Source organism: Bufo bufo, chromosome 5, assembly GCF_905171765.1.
Source record: "Bufo bufo chromosome 5, aBufBuf1.1, whole genome shotgun sequence".
NCBI classification, from domain to species: Eukaryota; Metazoa; Chordata; class Amphibia; order Anura; family Bufonidae; genus Bufo; species Bufo bufo.
The window spans coordinates 253,259,105-253,273,289 of NC_053393.1; the positions used below are offsets into that span (position 1 = coordinate 253,259,105).

Consider the following 14,185-nt stretch of genomic DNA (forward strand, 5'->3'; position numbering starts at 1 on the left):
GAAACTTGTAAGTGTACCCTGAGGTACTCTCACAAAGTTTGTACAGCTTCACGCCATACCTCGCCCGCTTAGAGGGAACATACTGGTGGAAAATGAGTCTCCCCTTAAACGCAATGAGACTCATCAACCGCGACCTCCCTTCCAGGTACATAGGCCTGTACAAATTTGGCCCCAAAGTGATCGAGGACCAGCCTGATTTTGTACAGGCAGTCATAGGCAGGATCACCTTGGGGGGGACATGCTGCATTAGCTGAATAATGCAGGCATTTCCGGATGGCCTCAAACCGGGAACGTGTCATGGCCGTACTGTAAAGTGGGGTCTGGTAGAGGACGTCCCCACTCCAGTAATGCCTGACACTAGGTTTCTTGACTAGGCCCATGTGCAGCACGAGGCCCCAAAACGTCCTCCTCTCGGCTGCACTGACCAGGGTCGAGCCACTGGCCTAGCCAAAAAGGAGCCCGGGTGTTAAGCAACGAACTGTTGGGCGTACAAGTTCGTCTGCTCCACCATCAGATTTACAAAGTGGTCACTGAAAAAAGACTAAAATGGTCATATTTAGTGAAGCCCACTGTGGAAATCTGGATTCCTGGTTGGCTTACAAAATCAGGAATCACGGGCTCAAATCGATCTGGGGTACACCAGGCAAGTTCACCGGCAGGGGGCTCTAGTGGATTTAACTGGTGGGCTGGAAAACTAGTTCGAGCCCCAGAGCTGCTTGTACTAGTGTGGGCCACAGAGTCCCTAGCATGGTGGTCCCTTTGCTCCGCCTGGCGGTGTCTCCGCTGCCTTGGGGGCTCATCGCAAGATGAGGAGGACGCGGATGACAACAGGGAAGTGGGGTCATCCTCTTCCTCACTGGGACTCTCTGACTCTGAGGCAAGCTGGGCGTATGCCTCCTCAGCCGAGAACATCCGGCGGGCCATAGGGGAGTGTGTGTCAGACAAAAAAGAAAAGACTAACTAAAAAAAGGGGGAAAAAATTCAAAATCGCTGATCAACCGTCCGAAGTTGATCAGCAGTGGGGTGTGCGATGCGCTAACATTGGCCGGACGCTAAGAGTGCACCCAAAAAAAAGTTGGGGGGGCAGGGGGGTAAGCTGCAGTACCCCTGGGGGTCTAGGGTCACACAGCTGTGCTGTGGACCCCAGACACCCGATTTAGGGTGATGCAACAAAAAAAAAATATTTTTTTTTTCTCACTAACTTTCCCTGAATATCCCTGCCTAACCCAACCTTTCCCTAACTTTTCCCTAAATACCTGAGGGGTGCTGGGGCACAGATGGGGGTGCTGGCTGGCCAGCTTACCAATGAGAGCGATCCTGAGAGGTGATGGCAAACCGTAATATTACAACTAAATGAATGTGTTAATTTTTGTATTAATAGGGAATTTCAGCAAATCTGATGAGGACATGCTGCCTGACAGTGACACGCCACCACCGTCTAACGCACAGAGAATGTCGTATAGTAATTCTCAGCCCAAAATAGAAATCATTAGGAAGGAACAAGCCAAAATTACTCAGCGATACAAAGTGGATCCACAAAGCACAGACACCTTAAACTACTTTACAGAATCCAAGCAGGATATGGAATATGTAAGTATTTGTTGTGCATCTAAGGCTACTTTCACACCTGCGTTAGGTGCGGATCCGTCTGGTATCTGCACCGACGGATCCGCACCTATAATGCAAACGCTTGTATTCGTTCAGAACTGATCAGTTTGCATTACCATGAGCAAAAAGAAATAATAAAAAAAATTTTTGTTCATGATTATGGAAACAGATCCGTTTTGACTTACATTGAAAGTCAATAGGAGGCGGATCCGTTTTCAATTGCACCATATTGTGTCAGTGAAAACTGATCCGTCCCCATTGACTTACATTGTAAGTCAGGACAGATCCGTTTGGCTCCGCTCCGCATGAAGGCTGAACGGAGGCAAACTGATGCATTCTGAACGGATCCTTATCCATTCAGAATGCATTGGGGCTAAACTGATCCGTTTTGGGCCGCTTGGGAGAGCCTTGAAACTGATCTCACAAGCGGACCCAGAAACGCCAGTGTGAAAGTAGCCTAAGCGATAGCACCAAAGAGCATGAACATGTAAAAATAATTGCGCATCCAAAGGTACAAAACATATATAATATTTTATTTCTGTCACAAGGATAATCACTATTGAAGTAAAGCCATGGCCTATTAGCACTTAGTACCTTATTTCCAGATGTGCCTTTGTTTTAGCAATAGATGTTTTCTATCTTCTGATAATCCAGTTTAATGAAAATGAGCCAGTAAGGTGCCCAGAGGGGCGTCATTCTTGCAGGAAGGAGCCCAGACACATCTTCTGCTAGTGCCCAAGCCCGTCCTCATGCTGGGGGCAGGGAAAAGGGGGGCAGAGTTATGGGTTGAATGTGATGTAGATGGGGTGGGTGGGCACATTGTGGCGGGGGGCATGCCTGGGCTCCTTCCTGCAAGAATGACGCCCCTCTGGGCACCTTACTGGCTCATTTGCATACCAAATAAACTGGATTTTCAGAGGATAAAAACATCTATTGCTGAAACAAAGGCACATCTGGAAATAAGGTATTAAGTGCTATTAGGCCATGGCTTTACTTCAATGGCGATTATACTGGTGACAGATTTCCTTTAAATTCTGAAAACCGCAATACTGTGATTTACAAGATAAGTACCACCATCTAAGTGCAAACAAAAAAACACCAATGTGGCCCAGTTCATAACAAGAATATTACCCCAGGTCACTTGTATATCATGATACAGTAAACCAAGCAATATGTGACCTCAAATGATCCTGCAAAAGGTTAAATACCGATTTTTATATGGCGTAACAGGTCCTGGAGCCAGGGGCCTGCACTGAACTGTGCCTCTTGTGTATTGCCAGATGGACCAGCTTCCTCAGGGGTCTGTGAGTAAAATCTTGGCTTCCTTAGCACCTGTCAGATAAAAAATAGATCTATAAATCTAGGGTAGTAATTAATGTTCTATTTGCAATTGTGGGGGGGAGGTGGGGCTGTGCAATGTAATGAGACTTGAATCGCCCCATAAAAAGATTAGCGTTACTTTTGGCAAATGGAGGGTTTGTTAAAAAAAAAAAGTTAGTAATAGACTGGAAGCTGAGGATTATGGTTTCAGCACATGGGCTGTAGATAATTGCAATGGCATTTGGAATTAAAAGTAAGGGCACATGCATCAGTTGGTTGTCTAATAGATCATTGGATATGCTTGTTGGGGGACGAGAGACTGAGGTTGGGCGTGTAATTTCTTTCTCTCTCTCAGTATTGGACATTAGTTTTATAGTTACTAAATGTTATATTTGTGTAATTTCAAGATGTTTATGAGAACCATGAGAAAGCCGATCCATCTGGCAATGCGCGAGTCCCTGGCTTCAGAACCATTTACTCCCCATAATCATTATCTAACCTTTTACAGGACCATTTGATGTCATATATAATTCTTCATTTTTTTTAAATTAACATTTTAAGGTTTTCTCCCTTTTTGGATGCATGATTATGTTTGTGGTCCTGCTTTTTTAGTCCTATCTCTTTATTGTATATTTTATTGTACGTGTTGTGTGAATTGGGCCATTTAATCTGTGCCTCTTCAGATTAGTGTATGCCTACTCATACTTTTGATTGGCCTATTGCCTTTTTCCAAGAAACTAAAAAACGATCTAGGAGGGATTATTAGTCTCTTAAATTCATAGAGGAAATTTTACATAATTATAATTTTTGGTACAGTAAAACTACTGGGTGAAATGCAGCATAATGCTATGATCAATGAATTGTAAAGTTCAAAACACCTTTATTTATGGAGCTGTCAACTTTGCCATTTTAAATTAAGTGCTGAATTCCTACAAAAAAAATAAAGATTAACAGCCTTTTTTTTTTTTTTATCTAAATGCGGTGTAAAAGCACAAACGGCATATTTCTAGGTGCAGTGGCTCCTAGGATTTCTGTACTGACTGACACAGTAAAGCCTCCTTCACACATCCATGTCCATGCTCAAATCCGTGAGCAGGTGGTCAGTGATGCATCCGTGAAGGATCCGTGTTGGGTCTGTGTATCTGTTTTTTGCTGTCTGTGTTGCATCCGTGTTTCACTGACACTGAACAGCTGAAAAATAATTTTCATAACATCTCTTCTTAATGATCCGTGAAACACAGATGGCATCCGTGGATTTCACGGACCCATAGACTATAATGGACGTGATGGATCTGTGAACATGGACAAAATAGACCATGCTTCCATGCTAAAAACACGGACCGTGCTAAAACACTGATGTCTGAATACACACGTGGAGAACATGTACAGCACACGTGAGGCTTGACATTAATTTTGAGTGAATAGGTCTACAATGTTGTCTTCACAGGGTCCATGTCGAAGAGAAATGGAAGGCATATTAAATCACTTAAAGATCTTGAACATCTTGAGCCCTAGAGGATTTCATATTCCGAACTGCGATAAGAAAGGATTTTACAAGAAAAAACAAGTAGGTTGCACTTACTGCAGAGAATCCACATTGCCTTATTTGTATTTTGTTTCCATCTAACTCTAATAAACTTAAATTACCATTGACTGTAATCTTAAAATATCAGGTCGGGACACTGTTTTTATGTGCCTTTGCAACAATCAAAGCTTCATCATAGTTCCTCAGTCACTGTTGGCACTAAATTTAACACCAGTCTTGATTAGCTTTAAAAACAAGTATGCCTTCTGGATGAGTAACCAGGAGGCTAAAAGTTATGTTCACCATATGACTGAGAGATCGTTTCCTTAAATTCTAACTGGTGGTATGAGAGTTCCTAGAAGAACTTGGTGTATCTTGTTACCAATAGAAACCTGAGCAAGCCATTAATCTTTGTGTATGGCTTAAATATACCAGTTACATATATGCAAACACACTTTGTGCACACATTTTAATAGTTTAAAACTATATACAAAGTTTTCATTGTAACAGCAAAAATTGCTATATATAATAGCCTTTAAATTGTCCCAATCGCCAGGAACTACAGCAAAACTAAACAGCCAGAAGCAAAAATGTTAATTAAAAAAAAAAAAAAAAAAACTTTTGCATGGCCTGGGGTGCTATATGGAAATGAACCAACGACCCTGCATCAAAACTGATTTTCTCTCTGATGATGGAGCCTCCTTTATTAAAACTGCCCACTTTGTTCATAGCAATCCAAATCGCCAGTCAGCAGCTTTTCCAAAGCAGCTATGGGGTTAAAGGAGTTTTTGACTTTTATACTTAATACCTATCCCCAGGATAGGTAATCACTATCTGATTAGTGGGGTCTGACCCCTGGGACCCCCTCCAATCAGCTATTTGAGGAGGCAGTGGTGCCACGGTGAGCACTGCGGCCTCCTCACAGCTCCGTAAATTGTATGGCTGCTGTGCTTAGTATCGCAGCTCAGCCCTATTTACTTTAATGGGACTTTGTTGCGCCTAGGCCACATGACCGATGAACCTTTTTATGCCACACATCATTCTCCTTGTGGTATACCTAACATATAAACTTCTATTATAGGTGTGATTATGATTCTAGACATGCAGCAGCATGCATTACCTGTTGTGAAATGCCACAGATTATGCAGTGGATAAAATCCAGGGTGAAAGTGAGTGAAATTTTGTCAAGGATTTTAAGTTGATTCAACAGAATAAGGGTCCATTCACACGTCCGCAGTGTTTTGCGGATCTGCAAAACACCGGGCTGGCACCCCAATAGAAATGGCTATTCTTGTCCGCAGATGCGGAGCCACGGACCGGAAATGCGGATAGCACAAAGCACACTGTGTGCTGTCCCCATTGAAAAGGAATGGGTCCGCACCCGTTCCGCATAATTGCGGAACGGACCCGGACCCAAAGTGCGGACGTGTCAATGGACCCTAAGGCTAGGTTCACACACTGCGTAAATATTAAAAGGAGTTTCCCAGTTCTTGGGAATTGTTGGCCTATCCTTAGAATAAGTGAGGGCCTGACTTGGCACCCCCACATATCTGCTTTTAATGGGGCAGTGGTGCTGCAGTGAGATCCTGCTTACCAGGCACAGGTCCTTGCTTTTAGTTACCTGGTGTGCATGTTAGTTTACTCCAGCCCTGTCCTATTCAAGTGAATGGAACAGAGTTGCAATACAAAGCGCATTCACCAAGAATCTGACCCCTGCCAATCTAATAATGGGGGCTGTCATTGACCTGCTGGAATTTGAGATTGAGGTTGTTTTTTTTTATTTTACCAGTTATTTCATACAGAAACCTTCTACTCAACTTTTTTGGCATTAAACAGACATTGCATTTTAAATCCTCAAGACATGCTGACCTTTTTAGCTGCATGCTTGGCAACTAGCTTGGGTATATAGGTTTACTTAACCAGCATGGACAATGTGCTATTTTCCTCTTGGCAATAAACCGAATAATGAAATCATTGCTAATTTTAAACATCTGATATTCGTACCAGCAGCATTTTGTTCATACACGCTATACTATATACAGTAGTATAGCTTTCCTGAAACACTTGTTTGTTGGCATTTATGTTACAATAAGTGAGGCTGCAGATTTGCAGAGAGGCTGACAGAGCTGTTTGGGCTCCATTCACACGTCCGTGGTGTGTTGCGGACCCGCAAATTGTGGATCCGAAACACAACCGCCCGGCACCCCTATAGAAATGCCTATTCTTGTCCGCAAGCTGCGGACAAGAATAGGACATGTTCTATCTTTTGCAGACCTGAATTTCGGGGCCGCGCTCCGCAAATGCGGATAGCACACTGTGTGCTGTCTGCATCCATTCCGTCCCCATAGAAAATGAATGGGTCCGCACCCGTTCCGCAAAATTGCGGAACGGATGTGTACCCATTTGCGGATGTGTTAATGGAGCCTTAAGGAGTTATGCCATGAACTCAAGTTATCCCTGTCTGCAGGGCTGCATCTCCCCACCCCTCCCCCATCATTTAAGGCTGACACTTTGTCACAATACTCTTCCACATTAAGACTGTAAGATCTAAATGAAGTTGGTATTTTTAGGATGCTGTCACACTTGCTGGTGCCACACACCCAAGCTGTGGCCATTGACAGTCTGCAGCTCTTGGCAGCATCACAGCCACCTCTCAGCCATGTGATAGTTTGGCACTTGTGACAGCACTAGAACTAGAGCGAATCGAACTTCGGATCATAGATCTGAAGTTGATTAGTTCAGAACTTCGTTTGAATGCTGCACTGACACCCGTTTCTGTCAGCATTCAAATTTTTGGCCTTAGTGGAGGTGAAAATCCACCTACCCGAAATCCCATGAGACTTTGTTGTATGTAATCCGATAATTAAACAGAAAATACATTTTAAAACTGGGATCTGAGGTTTTAAAATGTATTTTCAGTTTAATAATCAAAGTCAGATTACATAAAACAAAGTCTCGCAGGACTTCGGGTAGACAGACTTTTACCTCTGCTAAGGCCATACGTTTGAATGCTGTACGGAGACAGGTCTCCATGCAGTGTTCTAATGAAGTTCTGAACGAATATATGATCCGAAGTCCGATTCGCTCATCACTAGACAGCACCCTTTAAAATGGTTGTCCACCTTCTATTAATTGATTGCCTATCCTCAAGATAGTCCATCACTGGCCGATTGGCAGGGGTCCTGACAACTCAGACCCCTTATGATCAGCTGTTCCACAATGGCTCTGGCACCGGAAGCAGACAGCTGTGTGAACTTTGTAATGGACTGAGGTAGTCACTTCAGCGCAGTTCCCATTGATTTCAATGAGGGCAGCACTACATTGACAAGTCCAGTCCACTACAAAATAGACAGAGCAGTCTGTTTCCTGTACTGGAGATAATTCTGAACAGCTAATCTGCAGCGGTGTAGGGTGTCGGTCACCAATGATCTAGTGATGGCCTATCATGAGCATAAAGTTGGACAACCCCATTAATGTCCTATAGCTGTATTTAGTAAACCATCCTTACTTCACTCTTGGTGCAAGGTGTTTGAGTACTTTGCTCACTAAAAAGCTCTGTAGAAACTGTTACACAGGCAATTGGTAAAGCTGAGGTTTGCAGTTCGAAAATGCCCTTAGAATCCCCCCATTCAGAGTGTGCTGCTGTGAAAAATATCACAACCCCAGGCAGAATGGGGAAAAATGACAATGTAGAAGTAGTTTTACATTGATTATAGGCTACTGTGATGACTACTTGGTTTTATAAATTTCCTATGATAGAATTTTAACTGATTGTTAGTAATTTAATATTTTTATAATTCTACAGTGTCGTCCATCAAAAGGCAGAAAAAGAGGAAATTGCTGGTGTGTGGATAAATATGGCCAGCCTCTTCCAGGATATGATGTGAACAATAAAGGAGATGCCAACTGCTATAACTTGGAAAGCAAATGAGTTCATTAACTGACAACTGTTGGTGACGAAAATGATTATTAAAGTTATTGGAAGGAATAGAAGAAAACCGCAAAAAATACTTGACCTGAAGCTGCAAATTAATCTTTACATGAAGGTTGACTATTGTATTATATTGTGGACATCACAGCTAAAACCTGCCACTGATAACTTGTAGCTTCAGCGCTGAATTTCCATGTTATTCTGCACTATTGACCCTAAAAAGTGTCTAGTGGGGGTAAAAAAAAAGCACTTCACAATGGATTCAGGGAAAAGACACCGGTGACCAATTCAGTTTTGCAACATACTCGTTCTTAGAACAGATGAAGCGCAATCTTTTTACGTCTGCCGGATTAAGCTTTTTTTTTTTTTTTTTTTTCCTTTTCTTTTTTCCTTTCCTTTCACCAGATCTTTTGATCTCTTGGGAAATTTATCTGCACGGGTACCTTATGAGGACTTGCTATTTTCTGTCTAAGTATGCTATAAATATTGTTAGTCTGTATTTAATATATTTTTATATAAACTTTATTTAAACATAAATTATACTTTATTGACCCTTAAAGCCTTTTATTTTATTGTCATGGTGGGGCTTGCTATACACAATTGTTAGTTGAAAAAATATACAAATGGCGCTCAGTGTGTGGTATTATGATGCTTCTATGGGACAACTCCAAAATGTGGCATATGATTGAGTATATACGTATTGGATCTGTGTCAAAGACTCCTGTGTGCCTCAGATTATGATAAAAATAAGTACACGGAGAAACTCGCCAGCTCCTCAACTGATACATTCCTCTGGTGCATGAATATTCAGAGCCGGCTGCCTGGTACAGGTACGGTACATCCACTTGCAGAAATCTGATCCAGCCTGTGGTGTAAAAAAATAATTCACAGATGATACAATAAAAACAAGATCTTCTGTTATGTTTCAAGCTAATGTGCATCTTTTAATCATAGCATTAAGAGAGATCAAAGACGCCCCACCCCCCATTTACGCACAGTTGTAACAAAGTGTGTGCATAACAGTAAAATCATGGAAATTAATACAAATCCACAAAAGTTGTACTATTACAAATGGCAACAACAATGTTGCATGTTGGCTGTATTCAACATATGTTAAAGATTAATAGAAATAACGTGGCCTTTTTTTTTTAGTTTTTTTTTAAAAAAACATTCCAAAAATGTTTTAGCGGAAACTCCATAATGAAAATGGTTGCAAAGGTGTTCATAGCCCAAAATTTTTTTCTAATGTCATTATTTTCTACTTGCAGACATCTTTCTGCCTAGTGTTTAAAGGGGAAATTGGGTTAGTAAACCCTTTTTTTATATTTGTCGCCACATTACAAGACCCATAACATTTTGTTTTCTATTGGTTGAGGTGGAGAATTTTTTTATTTGTACGGTTTTGGAATTGCATAGGATTTTTTTCTTTATTATTTTTACTCTAGTTTTTGAGTTGGAGGCTGAACAAACTATTCTGACATTATGTTTTTATACAACGTTCAACACTTGATATAGCAGTTAATTGTACTGACCCATAGAATAAAGTTAACTTAGGCCTCTTTCACACGAACATAAGGGATCCGTGCCCCTGCTGTGGACTGCATACAGTGGTTCCGCAATACACAGTTCACCAGCTGTGTACATTCTAACAAACATTAGTGATTTTTTTTTTTTTTGTTTGGGTGACTTAATTAGATGGCGGAGGTGCAGTAGACATCGCTTATCTGGACTTTAGGAAGGCTTTTGATACTGTCCCACATAGAAGGCTTATCAATAAATTGCAGTCTTTGTGCATGGACTCCCATATTGTTGAATGGATTAGGCAGTGGCTGAGGGACAGACAACAGAGGGTTGTAGTCAATGGAGTATATTCAGACCTTGGTCTTGTTATCAGTGGGGTACCTCAGGGATCTGTTCTGGGACCCATATTGTTTAATATATATCAGTGAAATTGCAGAAGGCGTCGATTGTAAGGTGTGTCTTTTTGCTGATGACACATAGATTTGTAACAGGGTTGATGTTCCTGGATGGATACACCAAATGGAAAAGGATTTATGGAAAACTAGAGGAATGGTCAAAAATCTGGCAACTAAAATTTAATGTTGATAAGTGCAAGGTAATGCACCTGGGGCATAAAAACCCAAGAGCAGAATATAAAATCAATGATACAGTCCTCAGTATCTGAGGAAAGGGATTTAGGGGTCATTATTTCAGAAGACTTAAAGGTAGGCAGACAATGTCATAGAGCAGCAGGAAATGCTAGCAGAATGCTTGGGTGTATAGGGAGAGGCATTACTAGTAGAAAGATGGAGGTGCTCATGCCGCTCTACAGAGCACTAGTGAGTCCTCATTTGGAGTATTGTGCTCAGTACTAGAGACCATATCTCCAGAAGGATATTGATACTTTGGAGAGAGTTCAGAGAAGAGCTACTAAACTAGTACATGGATTGCAGGATAAAACTTACCAGGAAAGATTAAAGGACCTTAACATGTATAGCTTGGAAGAAAGACGAGACAGAGGGGATATGATAGAAACTTTTAAATACATAAAGGGAATCAACAAGGTAAAAGAGGAGAGAATATTTAAAAGAAGAAAAACTACTACAAAGAGGACAGTTTTAAATTAGAGGGGCAAAGGTTTAAAAGTAATATCGGGAAGTATTACTTTACTGAGAGAGTAGTGGATGCATGGAACAGCCTTCCTGCAGAAGTGGTAGCTGCAAATACAGTGAAGGAGTTTAAGCATGCATGGGATAGGCATAAGGCCATCCTTCATATAAGATAGGGTCAAGGGCTATTCATAGTATTCAGTATATTGGGCAGACTAGATGGGCCAAATGGTTCTTATCTGCCAACACATTCTATGTTTCTATTCCGCATCACGGATGCGGACCCATTCACTTGAATGGGTCTGAAAATCCGGAGATGTGGTACGGAATGGAAGCACTATGAAGTGCTTCTGTGGTGTTCCGTGCTTCCATTCAGCAAATAGAACTTGTTCTATCTTTTTGCGGATCGCAGACCCCATTCAAGTGAATATGCATGCGGCTGCCCCAAGGTTGGGGCCCGTGCATTGCGGTCCACAGCACGAGCACGGAGCCCTTACGTTCGTGGGCAAAGGGCCTTATACAGTATAGGAACACAATCAAAACAAATACTAAAAAACTATGGCAATTTTTGTTTTGTCATGCCACTCCCCCCCCCCCCCCCCCCCCCAAAAAAAATAATTATGCAAAAGTCATATGGTGTGTTCCCCCCAAAAAATGCAGTTTATAAATATTGGTTGAGGGTTCCATTCACAACTAATCCATATGGTCTGTACTTTATAAACCCTTTAAATGACCAGGCCTGAAAAAGACTTAACCAGACTGAAAAAAAAAAAAATTAAATTTATAATATATATATAATATTTTATTTTTTTTATTATTTTTTTTACTAAAATATATATCTCTTTCTTTATATTTTAAATATACAAACTGACCCCAAAGATATTAGAATGGGTTCCCTATTTGGTGTTGGTCATTTTGATGTATAATATGTATAGTTTTGTGTGAGCAGAGGCAACTGTTTCTGTTGGCATTTTTATTTATTTTTTTACTTATTTTTTAAATATCTTTTGGCACATAATATGACCTCCAAGAGGTCACAAAGGGGGCACTGCACACAGATAGAGCCAATGTTCACGTGATCTCAGGTTCTACTCACTGCATCGTGCTCCCTGAGATCTATGATACAATTTAAAACAGAGCAGCGCTCACCTGCGTGTATAAACCTTGAAGCACGGACACATCCCGGACCCGAATGAATCAACTTGGAAAGGAAAGGAAAAGTAAAGTTCAGCTTCAAAAATTATTGATCCTTTATTTAATGTGGTTAAAACAACACTGGGTACACTGTCTGCATGTTTCGGACCCTACAATCCTGGTCCTTACTCATGACAATAGTACCTATCTCCCCGATTCTTTATAAACCCCCCATCACACCTGTCCGAAAGGACTATGGTGTCATGTGATTTTCGAGTTCGGGTGATAAATAAAATCTGGAAAATTTCTATAACATCCAATACATATGAGCAAGAAATGATGAACAAAGAAAGAAAAGGAAAAAACCTATACTTTACATAAACACTATACAAAAAAAACATGTTTAAAACCTAACAGCAAAAAGACATTATTGGTATTGCAAAATTAAATCCTATCTTCTATTGAGGCCAGTTGGAAAACATGTTCCCAGTTCGAACATCCAGAAAGCCTCTCGGCAGAGAAGCTTTTTCCTGTAATCACCGTCCCAAACGGGTGGAGTAACCCTTTTCACTCCCTGGACTGTAAGTGATTCAGTATTTCTACCATGTACTACCGCAAAATGTAAACTTGCTGCGGACATATTGCGAGTTTTGAAGTGTGGCACATCAGATATGTGTTTACGGACTCTGGTTTTAATTGAATTTGTAGTACATCCTACTATCGTGCCGCATATGCTCTGCGATAAAACCTATTGCTAATGCCCTCAGCTTCCCGTAAGAAAATGGTGGTATCAGAACAATTACGTCTCGACTTCACCAATTCTCCCTTAGAGATATTGCAGGTCACATGTGAAGGGTGACATGAAGTGGCCAATAAGGTGGTATTACCTGCTGTTTCCTTTCTATAAGTAGACATGCATACCCCTGAACCTAAAACATCCCCAACCAAACAAAGGTCCTGAAAATATATGAACCGTGCATCATGGGATAGGCTGAAAGCAAGGGATTCCAAACAGCTATTTAGATAGATATTAAGAGATGGTATGAGCGCCACATCGCCCGACCATACAATGAGCAGGTCATCGATGTAGCGGCCATACCACTTAATATACTGAAAGTTTGGATTGGAATCAGAAAATATAAAAAGTGTTTCTACCACCAAGCCATATATATATGTTGGCTATGGAGGGAGAGAACGTCGCTCCCATTGAGACTCCAGATACCTGTAGAAAAAAAAATCCCTGCTGAACATAAAAAAATTGTGTTTCAACAAAAAATCAACAGATGAATTCCTGGAGTGCCGATGTATAGCTACTGTAGACACTAAGAAACCACTGCAAGGCTATTAGCGCCTGATCATGGGGTATATTAGAATACAAGGACACTACATCCGCAGTAATCCAAGTGTAATTGTCCCGCCACTGAAATGTAGAAAAGGATTGCAATACTCTTCTGGTATCATTAATAAAGCCGGGCATAGAAGGAACCAAAGGCTGGAGGAGTGAATCGACCCATTCAGAAAATATCTCAGAATATTAAAAATAAAAAAAAATACTTATGCGTTGACAGCACAGGCTGCAGATGGCAACACTATTGTCAGCAGCGGACATGTTAAAAAAAAGCCCACACAGCGGAGCCATGTGACGGCGTCCTGGGAGCGCTAGATGTGACCGTGCATGGTGGATGGCTCGCTCCAGATACATTTGCAGTCTGCTTTCTGCCTCCCGTGCACTGCGAGTTGTGCCTGCTTCTCCTACTTCTACCCCCTAGCTGCTGCTCTGTATCTCCCTCTGAACTCCCCTCCTCTTCCTCTCTTGTGGGCACCCACGTGACATCCATCGACACGTCATCATCGTCACCTTCACCAGCACTGACATTAGAGATCTCGGAGTAGGCAGCAACAGCGGGGACCTCCGTCCTTGGGCTGATCTCGTCAGACCGCTGGGTGGCGGCTGTTGCTACCTCCTCCTGTGCTATTTGCATTTGGAATCTGTTGCTGTCAACTCTCAAGATGAGATCCAAAGAGCTGTCACTATCAGTAAAGCAAGCCATCATTAGG

At 41.6% G+C, this 14,185-nt stretch overlaps 1 protein-coding gene across 1 annotated transcript in view; it reads left to right on the plus strand.

The window, feature by feature from the left end:
• The window catches only part of IGFBP3 (insulin like growth factor binding protein 3), a 34,586-nt gene extending 25,183 nt beyond the window's left edge, over positions 1 to 9,403 (plus strand). The window contains exons 3-5 of the mRNA XM_040433251.1: positions 1,382 to 1,590; positions 4,376 to 4,495; positions 8,259 to 9,403. Coding sequence (XP_040289185.1) covers positions 1,382 to 1,590; positions 4,376 to 4,495; positions 8,259 to 8,384 — 455 coding nt within the window. The 3' untranslated portion in view covers positions 8,385 to 9,403. The remainder of the gene's footprint in view (positions 1 to 1,381; positions 1,591 to 4,375; positions 4,496 to 8,258) is intronic.
• Positions 9,404 to 14,185: the final 4,782 nt, after the last annotated feature.